A 17640-nucleotide genomic window follows, 5' to 3' on the forward strand; every position below is an offset into this window, starting at 1 on the left:
CCTTGTTATCTTTGCGGCTCCGTACAAAACTGGGTGAGGTTTGTGATTTATATTTGGAGTGGTGCCTCTTTTTTTCCCAAAATTTCAAATGGTCATTAGGACTCAATGCATATCGCTTTATAGCTTGCTAGCTTAATAATTGCTCGATCCAATAAGAGTACAATTAAGTGCAACAGTTTATACAAAAGAAATCCCACACTTTATAGTGATTTAATAAGCAAATTTCAACAATTCAAACTTCAAATAACTTGGGCTGCAGTTTTGGCCAGTGCATTCCAGTGTTTTTGGTCAGATATGTTAACGTCAGTGTTGCTGATCAGAAAGCCAATCACTTCCACTTGTCTCCAATTTGGTGACCAGGTGAAAATGATGTGGTTTACAGCTGAAAGAGCACCATTAGGTTGGAAATACATCATCCTTCCACAATTCGACGAAGTACGTTGCCCAGACTCCCCTTTGCCATCTGTAGAGGAGTTTTCTCCTCCTTGTTTTCAATGTAAATGCTGGCTCCGTGTTCCACCAACAACTTTGCTGCTTCAACACGCTCCTCGTCACATGCCAGGTGGCTGGTTCAACAAAATTGCAAGCAGATTAGTTGCAAATACAAATGTCTTTGGTCACTTCCACATTATTCACTTCAATGATCAAATAGATTTGATTTTTTTTTTTAATGGTACAGTGGTATGACAACATTGCTCGATACATACAGTGCTGTGTTGCCCTGCGAGTCCTGGATGTTGGTCGAGGCACTCTGTTTGAGAAGCAGCTGGATCAGACGATAGTTGCCCTTGGCGGACGCTCTATGAAGTGGAGTGGAATCAAGTTTGTCCGTGGCATTCGGGTCTGCTCCATTTTCAAGCAACAATAATGCAATCTATAAAGAGAGGCACATTACTGAAAGACTTCTACTCCTACCTCTATTTGTTTTTCTACTTAGTTCACATTGTGTCTTCCTTTAAACCAGGAGTGTCAACATCGTAGTTATGGTGTGTGTGTGTGTGTGTGTGTATATATATATATATATATATATATATGTGTGTGTGTGGGTGTGTATCTTTATAATTAAGGCTGTCAAGCGATTACATTTTTGTGACAAATTAATCTAAAAAAAAATCCAGAGTATGGCTGCACCAATGAAAATATAATTGTAGGACTGGAGAATAGTCATCTCAATTAGAAGGTTCGATATTTACCTCAAATCTGTCCTTAGAGGCGGCATAATGTAGGGGAGTGCATCCATTTTGATTTACAGAGTTTAGCTGAGCCCCTTTGGATATTAGTGCTCTAACAATGTCTTCTCTACCTGCAGATGATGCAATGTGAAGAGGGGTCCATGCAGCCTGGAAATACAGTAGTAACATGTTGCATTAATAATAGCTCTTATTTTGAGTTCTTACATTCAAAAATTATTTCCCTCACGTTTCCACTCTTTCCACCTATTTAAATGTAATTTCTGTACATTAAATTAAAGCTAATACCTGCAATTAAAACTTAATTTATATTTGTACCCCACATGGTGACTGCAATCAGGACCAGCGCACGACTGGATTCCTGTTGTTTTCGAGCGTTTCAATATTTTTTTTTAATAGGTAATACTGAGCAACCATTCAATGTGAAACAAACACACTTGTATCATAACCCCAGTGATGCTTTTGGATCACTTTTTTATGTATACAATACTGTATATCCATGTATTTTCCATATCGCTTGTCCTCATAAGGTTACAGTTGGGCAAAAGGTGGGGTACCAACTTGACTGGTCTCCAGCCAACAGTGAATATATTTATTTTTATAAACACCTTAGTACTTTGTTGTCACTTTCAAATAAATATTGTAGTTTATCTAATATGGGCTCAGCCTAAAGTAATGCATGCTTCAACACATTTCTGCCACTATATATTGTTATTATTTGTTTCCTGGAGAAACTCGAGCTTGTGTTTCAACAGAACGTGTGTAGCCATTGATTGTCATGTCAGCAATTCAGTGGCCAAACAGTTGAGAGAATTATTTTTATCTAAATGTACTGTACTGTGTTTAATCCATACATCATCTTGCAGATTTACTTCAACTCCCAGGTCAAGTAGAAAAGAAACAATGTTGGTATGACCAGCCGAACAAGCCCAGTGTAAGGCCGTTCTGTGATCCTGAAGTGAGAGAAAGGTGCAAAATGAATGGATTAGCTGCGCTGTTATCACGTCAACAAAACAAGTTGCTGGCTCGTGCATTGTCTTACCTGGTCCGTTTTGCAGGCAAGGGTTTTATCTGATAAAATGCACTCTTTTAATTTCTCAAACTGACCCAAATATGCCAAATTACACACGTCAACGTTTGATACAGACCCCTCCATTCTTAAATATTCTTCTACATGTAATGTATTTTGAATGTGTGCATATGCGCACGCTTTGCCGGATTTGAAACAAGGGGGAATGACTCAGGAAATTATGACTTTCACTTCCGCATAGAACAAATGAGCTTGTCACAATAAAACACAACCGGAGACCTCTCCAATGTGTGACGCTGAAATGCTGTATATTTTAGATACAGAGACAACTAACTATAAACATTAATAATATATGAATATGTGAAAAGGCCTGGAACAGCCATAGTGGACACCCACATTACATATAAACCCTTACTTATTTTATTTTGGTAGGTCAAGCTACCTTTGCAGGAAGTAAAACAAGGACCGACACCACGGCCGAGTAAACGTTGAAAACAAGCTATTTAACCTAATACATTATACAATATTGTATTCATATTTATCTTACTAATCTTCGTCCTGAAACACAGCTGACATTTTGCTCATGGCAGCTACGTTGGTAAGTTTCAATTGAAACTTTTTTTTAAGCTTCTCGCTCGTCGAATGCGTTTGATGTGCCCGTGTTAAGGAACAATATCACCAATTTGTCTGCAATCCGTTTTCCATTCTCGAAGGATTTCAGGACCCATGCGGACCAGTCGTGCAGATATTCAGAGGAGTTTGTCAACATTTACTACGACTGCATGGATAAGAAAAGAAGGGTGAGTTGCTGTTAAACTAGAATTACACTGCCTACTTCCGGAAGTCAACTGGGTTGGCGCCAGCACGCCCGGGACCCTCGTGAGGATAATAAGCACAAATAATAGCTGGATGTATTTGTTTTTATCAGGCGACAGTCTTAAAAACGTGCGTGTAAAAAATCTTGAAAAAACGTTGTTTAATGTCATAAAAAAATTCTTTGAAGCGTCACCAGAATGTGCATGCAAATTTCTACTCATGCCTATTTCAACTAACTACCTCAGTATGTTGGATTCCAAGGGCATTAAGTCCCTTTCTTCCTATTGACGTTCACTATTGAGAAAAATCTTGAAAAATGCTAAATAATACTACGACTAAATTGTCACCAAAATTCATGTGAACATGTCTACTTATGCCCATATCAATCTCTGAAAATATCAAAATGATCTCCTCAATAGTTGGGATTTTGTCAACATCAGGCGTTTATCTCATGCGATATTAACAAAGAGTGAGTACCTACGGAGAGGAAGACGTTTATGTCCATCCAACCATCTGACCAGCTTTTCCTCATTAAGGTGTGCTGGAGCCTATCCCAGCTATCTTCTGAAAGTAGGCAGGGTACACCCTGAACTGGTTGCCAGCCAATCGCAGGGGACACTAAGACAAACAACCAGACACTGAGAGAACATACTTATGAAAAACCTTTCTTGATCACTGAATAAACTCCAGAATCTCTTTCAAGTTGGGAAGCTGCACATAATTTGACCTGATATGGAACCCTTAACATGGGATAGCTAACAAAGATTCAAATTAAAAGCAATGCCCAATTATCTGGCTGATTGTTATACTGCTCGTTCACGATAGCAAGGGTCAAATTTTTGATTGGGGGGGGTCGTCATATCAAATCTTGCCGATTTCGCCACATCGGCCCGGCCCGGCTATGTTGTGTGACAACAAAGTGAACCTGTTCTAATCTAATATTGGTACATGTTCTTTTATCATCTGATGTAATTTGTATTAAGAGGGGTAATGTTGCTGTTGTCAACCAAATTTTCTGACATGGATTTCTGATTCTAATGAGGACTAGCATGATTTGGCTCTCACACACAACAGCTTATTCTATCTAAACTACCAGTAGTTTGTGTTTTTTTTTTTTCAGAACATCATGACAGCAGCTGTGTGAAGTTTAGCTACATGCACGCTAAGGCAACACGGCTGCATGCGAGATGATCAATATGACACTTGAATTAAACCAGGAGCTCAAACATTTCTAGAGATTTTCCCATCCCCATTGCAAATACATACAGCTCTTTAAAAAATGAAGCAACAAAATAAATAAATACTTTTCTGCAAATATATGCTCTAAATGACAACACTTGCATTTGGAATTTTGGAGTTAGTGTATGATGTCTCTAGTTTATGGAATAAAACATTTTTTGCCAATACAGCGAATAGAATGTTCACTGCTTATGTTATCAGTGGGCTCTTATTTTTTTTCCCCCACAGCGATATGGACAGTAAACCACTCACAGATTACAAGGAGTCGGCTTTAAGTAAAAAAATTCAGGATGACCCTAAAATGCATTCTAATACATGCAGTGTAATGCATTTGCATTATGCTCCAAGCAGACCAGGTGAAACTTATCTATGCTTTTATCTCCAGTAGACTTGATTATTGTAACAGTCTTCTTACTGGACTCCTTCAAAAGAACACCGAACAGACTCGGGTCAATTAGTGGAGCCTAGAGTCCAAAGTAAACAAGGTGTGGCTGTTTTTAGCTGTTATGCTGCACACAAATGGAATAAGCTGCAGACCGAAGTAAAGCGACCAAGGAAATAAAAGATGTCAACCTCTTTGTCGTTGTGCAACTCTTCCAGTACCTCTATGTCACTGTTGCAACCTGCTGGTAACACTCTGAGACACTAAAAACTCCGTGGGCACTTCTATCTGAGGACATCCTGGCGTTATCTTATGTCTTGTATGTGTTGAAACAGAAAATGCATTGGTCCATTCATAGATCAAACACCTGTGAATTTTGTCATTCAACTCCTTGTTAGATAACAGCAAGTTGTACTAAAATGCACATTTTTTACTGTTTATTTGGCCTTGGGTGATCTGTATGCCTCTGGGTGCTCTCATCATGTCATCACAATACATCACTGTACTGTTTTCTGATGTATCGCTGCTTGTGTCTCAGAACCTCACCAGGCTCTACTTGGATAAGGCAACCTTGGTGTGGAATGGAAACACTGTGTCCGGACTAGATGCCCTGGGAGAGTTCTTTGAGGCACTGCCTTCTAGCGAGTTCCAAGTCCAGACACTGGATTGTCAACCAATTCACGGTTAGTGGCGCCCCAAGCGCTCAAAATGCTCATACAAAATGAACCATAGGTATCGAAAAAGTACTGATCTTTAATCCTCGAGTCACTTGAATTTTCTTTTCAGTTAAGGATTTCATGCTACACAATTTTCCTTTCATGTGGAAGACATTCTCAGGCGAACCAATGCCGCAAAACAGTAGAAACATCGAACTTGATGCATCAGTTAAGATTTTAAAAAATTAAGTTAGATTAATCATGTATGTTATTGAACATGATGTGATCAAAACAATAATCATTTCAATCAATTCCAAACACAGGGCAGGCTGTGTTAAAAAAAAATGCCCAAAACACACTGTAAACTCATGACATAAATAATCCGCAGCACCCTGAATAGTATTCAAAACCCAAAGCTAGTGACACTTAGACTCATCTCGGTTCGGAGTGATGGATAGCCTTAATTATCAAAATGACTGGCAAAAAGAGCGTCATGGCAAGTCAAACAGCATGAATTCATTTCCTTTACAACCCAATATGGCAAATAAAGTAGATATATGAAAAGAAAACTTACATAGAGCTCTTATGTGAACAGCTAAAAATTGAAAAAATGTTGTACAAATTTTTATGTGTACACCGCTCAGATTGTTCTGCTACGACCTGGGTAATTTTTTGTATTATCTGTGTCAATGAGAAGAATAAACCTAAAGTTGGACAGGCTCAAGGCAGACGGCACACCACAGTCCCGTCTTGTCTACCGTCCTTGTTAGGGCTTGCGCTAAACCACGAAAGGTTCAGAATCCAAGATCAATTCTAATCCAAAAAAAAAAAACAATCTACACAGTGTAGAAAATAAATAATCACTATCAATCTATTCTGTTCGTCATAAAGTAATCCCTCACAGTTAATTGGGACCTGAGCAGAAATGGAAAAGTGAAAAAACGCAAAGTAGAGTTTGACTTTTTAAATTATTTTTATTTTCATTGTATTTACGCCTCTATTAGGCCATTATGACCACCTTGATATTTTTCCCAACCTTTTAAATTTCACAACAAATGAAGTTAACTAAGTCACAAATTGAATTTTGAACACGCAAACTGAAACATGAATACCAAGCTGCAGGCTGTGAGAGGGAAGTGATCTACAAACCCCGAAGCGGACAATTATGACGGAACCATGGCTCATAACTACGTTAGTCTTAATTTGTATCCTGAAATTGGCCTACCTTAACTAGAATCCCATGGTGCATTTTAGTTTCTTCTTTGTCTTCTTCGTTGTCATGTTCTTCTTGCGTCACTCTTTTTTTACACACATGAAGCACTGTCGCGGACGTAATCATGGCTCAACTTTCGCTTTGCACAATAACATCAACAAGGACCTTTGGATAAAATGCAAAGTGGGATTCTAGTTAAGGTATGGTGTTTTAAGACAAACTTGAACAAACACGTAACATTTTATTTGCCATGCTGTGCTTGTTGGGTGGCAAGGCTAGACCTCAATGCTAATGTAAGAAGAAAAAAAATGAACTTTGGTCAATTTAAATACTTGTGAAGGATTGATCGACATGTAATTACGGCCATGTTTTAAGATTCAATGCCTTAAGACCTTTTAGCATGCATCCACAGGAACTTACTTTTCACGTGAATGCCCCCATTTTCTTCTTCCATCCAGTAACATTGCAAAAAAAAAAAAAAAACAGCAGCCGCCAGACAGGGCACCCCTTGTTGGATTGAAATTCCAAGATCTAATTGCTATCACCTTTGTCTCCCTTGGCTCATAGATCAAGCAACCCAAGGTCAGATGACTCTACTTGTGGTGACCGGCGGAACAGTCAAGTTTGAAGGGAACAAGCAGCGTTTCTACAACCAGAACTTTCTTTTAACGGCTCAAGCGTCACCAAACAACGATCAGCCAGTTTGGAAGATTGCTAGTGACTGCTTTCGTTTTCAAGATTGGAATAACTGAGTGTCCTCAGTGAACTTGTTTTTTTGTGTCTCTATAGTTCTGTAATGGTTAAAAAAAATGAGTTCAACATTTAATATGAAAAGGTTTTTATTTTTAGGAAAAGCTTGAACAATAAGGCCTGTGGTCAGAATGGAGTGGTTTGTGTATAGTATACAAACAAGTTCATGAAAATACATACAAAACACTCATAATGACATTATCAATTTCCCCTTTACAAAGGCTACCTTTAACAACTATCTTGAAGAACATAAGCTGCTCAGCAAGTGCAAGCGAACCACTTTTGGCAGTGTCCAGAAAACATCTGCTCCTGGTGTTCCTGAGTCATTTATGGTTAGACATTTGGTCTTTTTTTCAGCATTAATTGACATAAATAGCATGAATACAATTAGCCAGAATAAATTAAGTCAAGGTTGTCAAGCATCTCTCTGGATAGGGGGGTTGATGACCTAAGCTTCATGTAAACTTCTCGCATGACCATAGAAACAATGGACGACTAATCAAAATGCCACACAATTCTGCTGACGACAAGCGCTGCAGACTGAAGGCACAGTAACATCAGTACTCCAACTACAAAAGAGCATCACTATCATTAATCGTTCAATGACCTTAACATAACACATTAGAATAACATGGAGGAGTGATTTTTATTTGTTTTTTTAAGTGTGGCAAAGTTCCTTCAAAGAGGCAGCTTCCCCTGGTCATCTTTAACCACCCTACTTCTAACACACTAGTGACACAGGGGGATCAAAAGCTGCAACTTCCCTGTTCAGCCCATTTTCATTTGTGTGCCTCTGAAACACAGACGCAAAGAAACACACGCACACTTCACAGGAAACAACAGGCAAAAAAGTGGCCAAGCTCTTGGGAGAAACTGACTTATTTCCCCCCATACATTTTCTCTATGTGGTGGCGATAGTGGTTTTTAAGCTCTTTCCGCTTCAGCTTGAACGCATCCGTGACAAGACCCATCTCAGGCGTCCACGGGTCTGGGCTCAGATGAACCTTCACTGGAATTTCAAAGCGCTGCAGTTTAACTATAAGAGGGAAAAGACAGACAATTACATGGTGTGTGCGGAAAAAACAAACAAAAAGATACATGATGTGAAAACAGATTTGTCTCATGACAACGAGCTCCTACTTTTAGTAGAAACCTCCTTGATCTCCCTCAGGACCTCTTTCTCCATGTCGGCATTCGTGCAGATTTCCTCCCAAGGTGTGACCAGTCCTCTCTGCTTGGCCAGCTCCATCAGCCGCTTCTGGTTGGGAACCACAAAGCTGATCACGTAGTTCTGATCACTGAAGGGGAAGACAATGAAGATGGGGAAATTTAATTGCATGCACACTGCATTCAAAATAAATTGGTAGGAGATGGAAACCGAATTCTCGCCATACGAAAGTCGCGCAAAGTGTATTGAGCCACTAAGCCAGCAGTTTTCTCAAATAGTGGGGGGCAGGCCGCACTGGCGCCAGGTGAGGCGCTTGTGATCCCAGGAAACATGTTATATTTTTGCCATAATTAAGTGTAACTGCACATCCACTACAGTTGCTGGCCCTGGCGTTATTAATTTTTTCATTTCAGGCAAAAAGATACGTACGATTTAGTACCATCTAGTGGTGAACTAAGAGAATGCAACGACCTAAGCTCAAAGGGCATGCACATTGAAGTGTGCGCACGGCGGTTCCTCAGAGAGACCACACTTGGCAAGCCTACCACCAATTACTTCAGCTGAGGTGCAAGCAAAATGTCATCACAAAGATCTTCTACTATTCCCCCAAGTGACAAATTAAGCGCAGTGCATTTGTAACATGTGCTGTAGTCATGATGTTGAAATACATTCGCTAAATTTGTCTCTGTGCCATCCATTTCAGAAATATGGCGGTGAAACATGACATCCTCCTGTCAAGGAGGCATGCCCTTTGTAATAGTATTTCACCTGCAATTACATAAAAATGTATAACACATTTTTATTTTACATATTATTGAAATTGTGGGTTATCGAAATAATGAATATTTAAAAACCTAATTTTTACACATTGTCCCTTTAAATTATATTTATTTATATAGTTAAATTAATTTAAAATATGTTTTTGCCAGATTTCTCAATAACATTATTATGGGTTTAGTGAAAAGAAAACTAAACATTTTAAAAGAAAAAAATGGAAATCGTGTAAAGTGTATTTTTATTAACTGACGTGATAAAATTATCATTTTATGCTACAACCCAAGTGTTGTGATTGCATGTGAGCATGTGTGTGTTTACTGCATCAATGCTTGTGTTGTTCCGTATTAATTTGTCCATGCACGACCCTATTGTGATGCAGAAAAAGGATGGATGTGTGGCTTGAATTTAAAAAAAGAAATAAAAGTTGCCAACTCACCCCTGAGGTTGTGTGTGCACTACAAGCCTAAATGGCCTTTTGAGGACCCACCTACATATGTTGCATTGTATGACTTCTATTTTTTAAGGAAGATGTGATAATCATCGTCATTTTGAAGTTATGAATATGGCCACGTAATGTTCTAAAACACTGTACTGTATATACTTCACAGCACATGGCTTTTGTAGCGTGCCTTTTGGCTACTGCCACCTTGTGGTTACTTGTCCTCACTAAAATAAAATGTCTTCCCATGGTTGCCTTTACTGCACAACAACCACATCTGGTTTTAGTTTTGGCGACAAATGCAACATTTTGCCTTTGAATCAGGACATGAGTCAATCGTCATGCTCTCTGTTGACACGTTTGCAACAATTGGCATCGGTCCCATGTGACTGACCTGTTTGCGTAAACACAGATGTTGTCTATGAGGGAGCTGTTTTTCAGGGCCGACTCCACCTTACCGAGAGACACATACTCCCCCGCCTGCAGTTTGACAAGGTCTTTCTTACGATCTGAACAGGAATACACAAAAATGTTAGCGCAAACAAACTAATCGGAAGTCGGCTGCCAGTCGTTTTTGTCATGATACGCACCTACTATTTGTAGACAGCCATCTGGGTGAACCTCGCCAACATCTCCAGTGCAAAACCATCGTTGACCACTCTCATCCACAAAAAAGTCCTCATCCTTACTCTCGTACTTAAAGTAACCCATGGTCACATTTGGGCCGCCAATCAGGATCTCGCCTCTGGGGTTAGGCTTATCTTTGCTGGTGTAGCCGCCTGATGCAAGGAGCAAATTTTAGAAGTTTAATTAAATGTTTTAACACAGTAATTGACGGTTGTTGTCCTGGAATGTACAACAAGAGGCAACAGGTCTGTTCAAGAGACATACCTTCAACCCAGTCTCGCAGTCGGAACTCACAGCATATAAGCGGCGCTCCCACACGGCCGGTGCTATTGTCTGCAACTGTAAGATAGGTTCATGAAAAAGAATTTTCCGGGCTGAAAATTGTGAATTTTTTGTATGTGTAAATTTTTGGAATGTTGAAATTGGTTCAGAATCAGAATGACCTTTATTGTCATTGTATTCTGTGTACAATGAGATTGAAGAGCTCCCCTCTCTAGTGCAATATAACAAATAATTTAACTCAATTTATAAATTGAATTAAATAACAAATTAAAAATATTAAATAAAATTGAAAAAATACATTATGTTGCAGTTCTACAAGGCGAGGGTAGTTGTGTACGAGAGTTCAGCCTGGAGATGGCTCTCATGAAGAAACTGTTTTTCAGTCAGTGCCTGGAGATGGCTCTCATGAAGAAACTGTTTTTCAGTCAGTTAGTCTTTGTTTTGATGCACCTGTAGCGGCTGCCAGAGGGCAGCAGGTCAAAGAGGTATGAGTTCAGGTGAGTATTGTCTTTGATGACCTTGTGAGCTGTGTGAATTGTAAGTGGATTAAATGAGATGAATAAGTTTGAATTTTCCAAGGGGAGTGAAATTAATGTGTTTTCATACATCAGCCAGTGACAATCAAGTCAACTGTGATCTCACTCTTCCCTGCCTCGCCGAATGGAGAAACCAGCGCTAGTCTGGAGCGAATGCTGCCAACCTGTCTCTCGTCATGCAACAGGTTCGACAATACGGTTGAAATGGCTTTAACAGTTACAGGATATGTTTCATGCTAGACGCGCGAGTAAATAATGCTGCTATGCAACCTGCGCGTTGACGTCAATTGGAATTCATAAGATAATTGTTTACCAAGGTATTTAAACTGTAGAAACCTTTTTTTTTTTTATTCCTGTCCGTAAACAAAACATTTGAGATTTGCGAAACTGTTTAAACTTTCATTGAAATGCTTGAAAATGTTTTATTGGTCATTATATTTCCAATATGAATATGAGCATCATATACATTTCTTTCATAACTTTTGTGCTGACAGGTAAGAACATCAACAGACAAATGCATCAATGCTAGTGCAAATGCTGATAACCTGCCAAGAGTTTCACAACAGTGTTATTTTCATCCGGATCCAAAACTCAACTAATGTGATCCGCAGTGCTTGCATGGACATGGCCTTACCCTCAGTGATGGTGCCCGCTCCACAGGTTTCAGTGAGGCCGTAGCCTTGGCCCACGGGGCAGCAGAAGCACACATTCATGAACCTCTGTGTCGCCGATGACAAAGGAGCTCCTCCCGACAGCATCAACCGCACTCGCCCGCCCAGCAGCTTCTTCACTTTGGTAAACAACAGGCTACACAAGGACATGCATGTGTCACACCTGATCATTTTAAGAAGTTCAACCTGCTGCTCTACTTTTTCATTGCGAGTAGCAACATGAGAACGCTTGTTCTGACACAAAAGACGGTCCTTACGCATTGCAGAGAGGTGCGTCGTAGCCTCTCTTGATCTGCTTTAGTTTGTATTGGTAGCCCAGATTGAACAGCATCTTCTGGACATAGCTCATCTCCTGCACTTTGCTCATCACGTTCTTGTTTATGCGATCCAAAATTTCCTATTTAGTGGAGCAGAACAAGACATGTGATACAAGCAGGAAAACGCAGCCAATTGACATTAAAAAAAAAAAAAAAAAGAAAACGCAATTCTTACGGGCACAGCTGCCATCAGTGTGGGTTTAAGCACACTGGTATCTCCCTTGCTTCCTTTCTTAATTTTTGACGACTAAAAGAATAAGAAGAAACAAAGGATCATATCCATTAAGCCAATGATGATTCGGGTCAACACACGAAATGACCGATACAAGACCCTGCAGAACATTTACCTGATCAGACAGTGTGTGTGGGGTAGAGTAGCCTATCGGACATCCATATGTGACGCAGCTGATCTCTGCAGTCATCTCCAGCACATGAGCCAAAGGCAGGTAGCCAATGTAAATATCATTTGGGCTGTTGGGGCACAGAGGTGAAAAGAGAAAGTGAGAGCATGCACTTGTGTAGCCACATCTTTTGTTATGGTTGTTTTGTTGGTATTGGTATTTCAGTCAGGCACAATTATAAGATAGCCACACGTCCACAAGCTGGGAAAGTAAACTGTGAGCCAACATTGTGTTAAAGGCGCATGTTTTACTGACTAAGAAACATTCCAGTGATTTCCTGAGATCATCATCAGACAGGAAAGATTCTCTGGTAAGTACTTCAGACTGTATGCATGACTCCAAAGTAAGGGGCATTGGAACAAGGCGGATTGCAATTTTGTTTTGTTACAAACTTAACATTTTGTACATACCTTATCTCTTTGCAGGTGAATTATGTCATCTAACTGTTAACACTTAATACATATATCATCTAACATCTAACTGCTAACTTATCTCTGTATGCGAAGTACGGCCTTGTCTGGGACATTGGGACATACTGGAGCGTAAAAATCCAGACGGATATTCACGCTCATGCCAGTGCCGCCGTACACTTAAAGCTACGACGTGGAAGTGGAAGTCTTTCGTAACAATGTGTTCCAAGGACTCCCAGATGGTAAGTCAATGTGAATAGGAAATTAGCCGGCTAATGAGCGAAACACTTAAGGACGGAAGGGCTTTAAAGGAATGAGGGCGGACTAGGACGGAAGGTCCGGACCAGCAAATAGGGTTAAGTGCCCAACAGCGAAAACTTTCTATCGGTGACAGTATTACCTTATCATATCCACTTTCTTTCTAATCACACAATTTGCCAACTCTTCAGAAATTGGCAAGCACATACTGTATTTTCAGCATTTGAGAGGTTCCTTTTTGCAAATCCGTACCTAAGAAAAATGCAGTGGATTTTTGTAGACCCAATGAATGAAAGGGACGGCAGCGGATTTTGCTTGTTTTGCAACACTGCCAATTTGGATTTTAAACATCTAAGGGGCCCCTCACTTCTGGCCGATACAATTTTCACTGGCGATGTGTACCTGGAAGGGTTTTGATAAAACAACTCCGAGCCAGAATCTCACAGCGCACACAGGCTATGACACTTATCCTTCCCTGATCGAACTGAGATCGGTTCCTGCTTCAAAGCAACTAAAATCACTTATGTTTAATGTGAGTAGTGTCATGAAATGGGCATGTGTGTTGATTTCACACTGTAGAATATGGAATTATATCTATTTAACCTTTTGACTTGGGGAAAAAAAGCCCCAACAAACTAAAAACTATGTAAATTTGTAATTGCCCCAGACAGTCTACTTAATATACTTTAAATGGCACACACCCTCTGGAAGACACTTGCACACGTTCTGGCGGTGAAACCAGTTTAGCAATGCGATTGCTTGCACTATATCATGCTTAAAAAAAAAAAAAAACTAGTTTTGCCTGCTTTGATTATGTGTTTGCTAATTATTTAAACATACCCGAGTCCTGGGATGCGTTCACATTGGCCCGTCATTCCTGCAATCAAATTGCTGTGGATAATCATGACTCCTTTGGGACGCCCAGTGGAGCCGCTGGTGTACATGACCACAGCCAGGTCAGACGGCTGCGGCTTCACAAGTTCCTTTCCCACTGCAAAACACACACACAACCGTTTAAAATCATTGCAAATACTGTATATTGCAATAATGTTGATTTTCTTTCTGCACATTCCCTACAGAGACCTAGGAACTTATCATACCCTGTGAAAAACATGTAAGATTCCTTAAACTTACAAAAACAAATCTGGCTGGAGATACTCAATCTTAAAATTAAATACTAAGTTAAGACTATTAAACTAACTATTAAAGTCCAACTAAGACAATTCGTATAAAAACGCAAACTATCGACTTGAGGACTGCTGGACTTGAAGCGACGATCCGGTGTGACCAAAACTGACCTATTTAGAATGACTCCCAAGCCCTATCGTTTAAACTCTAAACACGACACATAACCTAAAACAAACTGGAGCCTTTAAGAAGCATTATTTGTGCTGCTAACATCAGGTTATGAGAGTGCCGCTCTCTCCTCATAAGGGCAATTAATTGCAAAATGTTTGCGGCCAAGGACTCAAATTCCAGACAGAAAACATGAATAAAGTAACAATGACCAGGAGGTATGCAGATAAAAGGACAGTGCAGTGTTTCGCCAAAAGGAAAACAAAGATTACAATAAAATAAACTCCAATGGATTCTGTGTATATAAGGTGTTTTCATGTGTTCTGTGACCCGTATCAGTACGTCACTCAAAAAATGCTTTATACTGCATTTCTAGATAAGCGTAAACACCTCAAATTGGGTATGATAATGTCTCTAGGAACAGTACTGTACATGCTCAAAATGTTCAAGGTGTGACAAAGACGCACTATTTGCAGGCAGTGCACCCAGATTTTGCACTTCTTGCATGCTGTGGATCGAAAGTCCTGCTGGGTAGTCCTCAGTGGTCACTTTCTTCTTGTCCACATAGATTACGTGTTTCAGTTTTGGGATATTGGGAAGCACATTCTGGACAAACAAGAGCACAAATAGGGTGCGTCAAAATGCTTTCATGCAAGTTTTTTTTTTGCTCTGAATTAGCTGATGTCTCTATGGATAAGAGACCAGAGCTTCTTTATGAACTTGACTTCGTGACTTGAGTACATTGAAAAAACATTTACATAAAACAGGCCTTGATAACTGGAAAATAAATCCCCAAGAAATTACACACGTAGTGAGAAATGCGGCCTACAATCATAAATGGTGAAGGAAGAGATGGTTTGAGGACTTAACGGTGGTTACAGAATATTATTGCAATTCCCACTAAGCATGCAAATAAGGCATCAGATGACTAAGCGTCTTGGTGTTTTCTTGTTTAGTTCGCTTTGAACATCAATGGACGTACACAGTCTGTTGATCAGAGTTGTAATAGGCATGGTATGTGTACAGTCATGGCAGGCAGAAATTCTATTTCTGGAGAAATTGCTATCCATGCACCTGCCGCAATGTTTTTTTTTTTTTTCCAAAAGATGTATTTTTTTTTTAGATTCATATTTAGATGAGCCTACCCATGAGAAGAGTTAAGAGTTAATTAGAGCCCTGTTTAACGTGCAGAACATGAGTCAAACTAAACCAAGTTTAATAGTCACTGGGTTACAGCAGGTGAAGAATGAAAACACGTTTGTGCTTGTTTGCAGGTGTCCGCATACCGTAAAGCATTGTAATGTGCCACATTCTTTTTATGATTATATACATACGTGCATGCATGATGCTCAATGTATACTTTGCCAAACCAGACATACTACTTGGTGTAGCGATTGCTACTATAAAGGTTAATTCCAGTTAGTGTGAGGAACTTTTGCTTTAAAGGGAATTCATTTTAGATTTTTCGTAGCAATTATTTGACACAGTCTATTAGAGCAAACATTATTTCAATGTCGCGAGCAAGTTGAGAAACAGCAAAGCTGATTTCAATAATCACATGTTACAAGGGATAAACTCACTTTCAGTTTAGTCTCCAGCAGTTCGGTACTGGTAACCAGATGTGAAACTCCAGTTTCATTCAGTCCAAACGCAATTGCCTCCTCTCCCAATGTTGCATAGAATGTCACCACTGTTGAGAAAACAACATTTACTGAGTGAACATGTGTACGCTGTTTTCAGCACATTCACTGGAGGACCACTGTAAATGATACGCACATGGGAAATTATGCCTAAAGCACGTTTGGGCAGTTATCATCCACTCTGCTCTGGTCTCGCAGAAGATTGCAATGGTGCTTTTGGGTTGCTGTCCGAGTGCTGCCAATCCGCTGCCAAACTGACTGACGAGAGTGTCCACTTGATTGTAGGAGAGCCATTTATATTCACCAAGGATCAGCTAGTAGAAATCAAGATGCAAAACCGGAGGCATGAGTCATCAATTACATAAAAGCAGTAAAGTTGGCCTCAAATGACAAAAGACATCTCTACGAACTTTTTTAAAAACTTTCCCGTTGGGCTGTTTCTCGTTTTCCTCACTCAGCACCTCCCTGGTGCCAAGACATGGCGTCTCTCCAAAGCGTTCCACGGCGAATGTGAACAATTTCTCGAGAGTGTCCTTGCCAGGGAGGTCTTCCTTGGCCAGCGTGTCGAAGTGGTCTACGGAGCGGTAAGGTCCATCCGCACAGCCTGTAGTAGAGCGGGCCTTGACCCGCTTGGACATAGTGTTCCTCTGGCCAGCACCAGTGATGTAGTACCATGGTAGGAAGGAGAGGACAGAGTAGAGCCACACCACAAGGTGGACTGGAAAAAGGAGGACAGATTGGACAGTATCTGACTGAAAACCCATACCGTTACAGAAGCAGTATGTTGGGAGGAGGGGAAGGCAGAGTGTCAGCGATGAGCCTTGCTTCAGATGGGGAGTTGCTCGTAAAAAAAAAGGTAGGGAAGAACTATTTGCTTTAGAGGCCCAGCAATGACTTGATGTCCACTGTTCCTCAGATGCCAGAATATTCAACTGAAACGAAAACACACAACCGTTACAAAGCAAGTAGACAACATGTCGTTCAATTCAACACCGAATCAAGAAATACACTTTCATGACACAGGAACATTACTGCAAAACTCTGAACTTCCAAGTTTAGAGAAAAGAAACAGGCGCACATTAACACATTTTGAATAAACCAAAGCCGAACAATGCATTTGAAGAAAGCCAAACCTGTATGAAACTGGGATGATTTGATATTAAAAAAAAAAAAAAAAGATAATCTTAAAATAACAACCATAAAAATCCTACTTGTCATGTGTTACCATTCCAGAAGACTTCGGAAAGATTGATTTGACTTTTTCATGCCAATTAATGGTTTGGTTTTATTTATTCAATACAATTTTAATGATCCACAGGAACCCTGCCTGCTACAGTATAACATGACATTGAGAGATGTTTGCTGGTATTCAATTAACTTTGGGAGAGGCAGTTAAATACAGAGACTAAAACAAAATTAAAAAAAAATCTGAATCAACCTCTTGTAATACAAGTTCTAAGAGTGTGTTTCCAAAGGTACCAACGAAATCTCACTTGGCTGTTTCACTGTCCATTCATAAGAAATAGTCAAGTGATATGATGT

General features: G+C 39.9%; 3 protein-coding genes across 4 annotated transcripts in view; 1 reads left to right on the plus strand and 2 right to left on the minus strand.

Moving 5' to 3' along the window:
- Positions 1 to 196: 196 nt before the first annotated feature.
- Positions 197 to 3067, minus strand: psmd10 (proteasome 26S subunit, non-ATPase 10). Its single transcript, XM_088293183.1, has 5 exons — positions 2233 to 3067; positions 2045 to 2143; positions 1194 to 1340; positions 708 to 874; positions 197 to 566 (listed from the first exon to the last, which is right to left on the minus strand). Exons 1-5 carry the CDS (start codon positions 2344 to 2346, stop codon positions 413 to 415), a joined length of 681 nt encoding a protein of 226 aa, XP_088149309.1. The 5' UTR covers positions 2347 to 3067; the 3' UTR covers positions 197 to 412.
- Positions 2654 to 7412, plus strand: nxt2 (nuclear transport factor 2-like export factor 2). The gene is made up of 4 exons (XM_088293184.1): positions 2654 to 2818; positions 2934 to 3020; positions 5196 to 5340; positions 7094 to 7412. The coding sequence occupies exons 1-4, from the start codon at positions 2804 to 2806 to the stop codon at positions 7276 to 7278; spliced, it is 432 nt and encodes a 143-aa protein (XP_088149310.1). The 5' UTR covers positions 2654 to 2803; the 3' UTR covers positions 7279 to 7412.
- Positions 7348 to 17640, minus strand: part of acsl4a (acyl-CoA synthetase long chain family member 4a) — an 11318-nt gene continuing 1025 nt past the window's right edge. Inside the window, exons 2-16 of one of the 2 annotated variants that reach the window (XM_088293181.1) lie at positions 16865 to 17030; positions 16509 to 16745; positions 16235 to 16412; positions 16039 to 16148; positions 14926 to 15064; positions 14003 to 14153; positions 12441 to 12564; positions 12269 to 12340; positions 12034 to 12173; positions 11740 to 11912; positions 10552 to 10626; positions 10251 to 10439; positions 10055 to 10169; positions 8417 to 8574; positions 7348 to 8312 (exon numbers count right to left, since the gene is read on the minus strand). In XM_088293181.1, coding sequence (XP_088149307.1) covers positions 8155 to 8312; positions 8417 to 8574; positions 10055 to 10169; positions 10251 to 10439; positions 10552 to 10626; positions 11740 to 11912; positions 12034 to 12173; positions 12269 to 12340; positions 12441 to 12564; positions 14003 to 14153; positions 14926 to 15064; positions 16039 to 16148; positions 16235 to 16412; positions 16509 to 16736 — 2010 coding nt within the window. In that variant the 5' untranslated portion in view covers positions 16737 to 16745; positions 16865 to 17030 and the 3' untranslated portion in view covers positions 7348 to 8154. Of the gene's footprint in view, positions 8313 to 8416; positions 8575 to 10054; positions 10170 to 10250; positions 10440 to 10551; positions 10627 to 11739; positions 11913 to 12033; positions 12174 to 12268; positions 12341 to 12440; positions 12565 to 14002; positions 14154 to 14925; positions 15065 to 16038; positions 16149 to 16234; positions 16413 to 16508; positions 17031 to 17640 lie in introns of both variants that reach the window. The other variant, XM_088293180.1, reaches the window with a different exon arrangement.

Source organism: Idiotropiscis lumnitzeri, chromosome 4 (genome assembly GCF_059441095.1).
Source record: "Idiotropiscis lumnitzeri isolate Australia: NSW breed Sydney's pygmy pipehorse chromosome 4, RoL_Ilum_1.0, whole genome shotgun sequence".
NCBI classification, from domain to species: Eukaryota; Metazoa; Chordata; class Actinopteri; order Syngnathiformes; family Syngnathidae; genus Idiotropiscis; species Idiotropiscis lumnitzeri.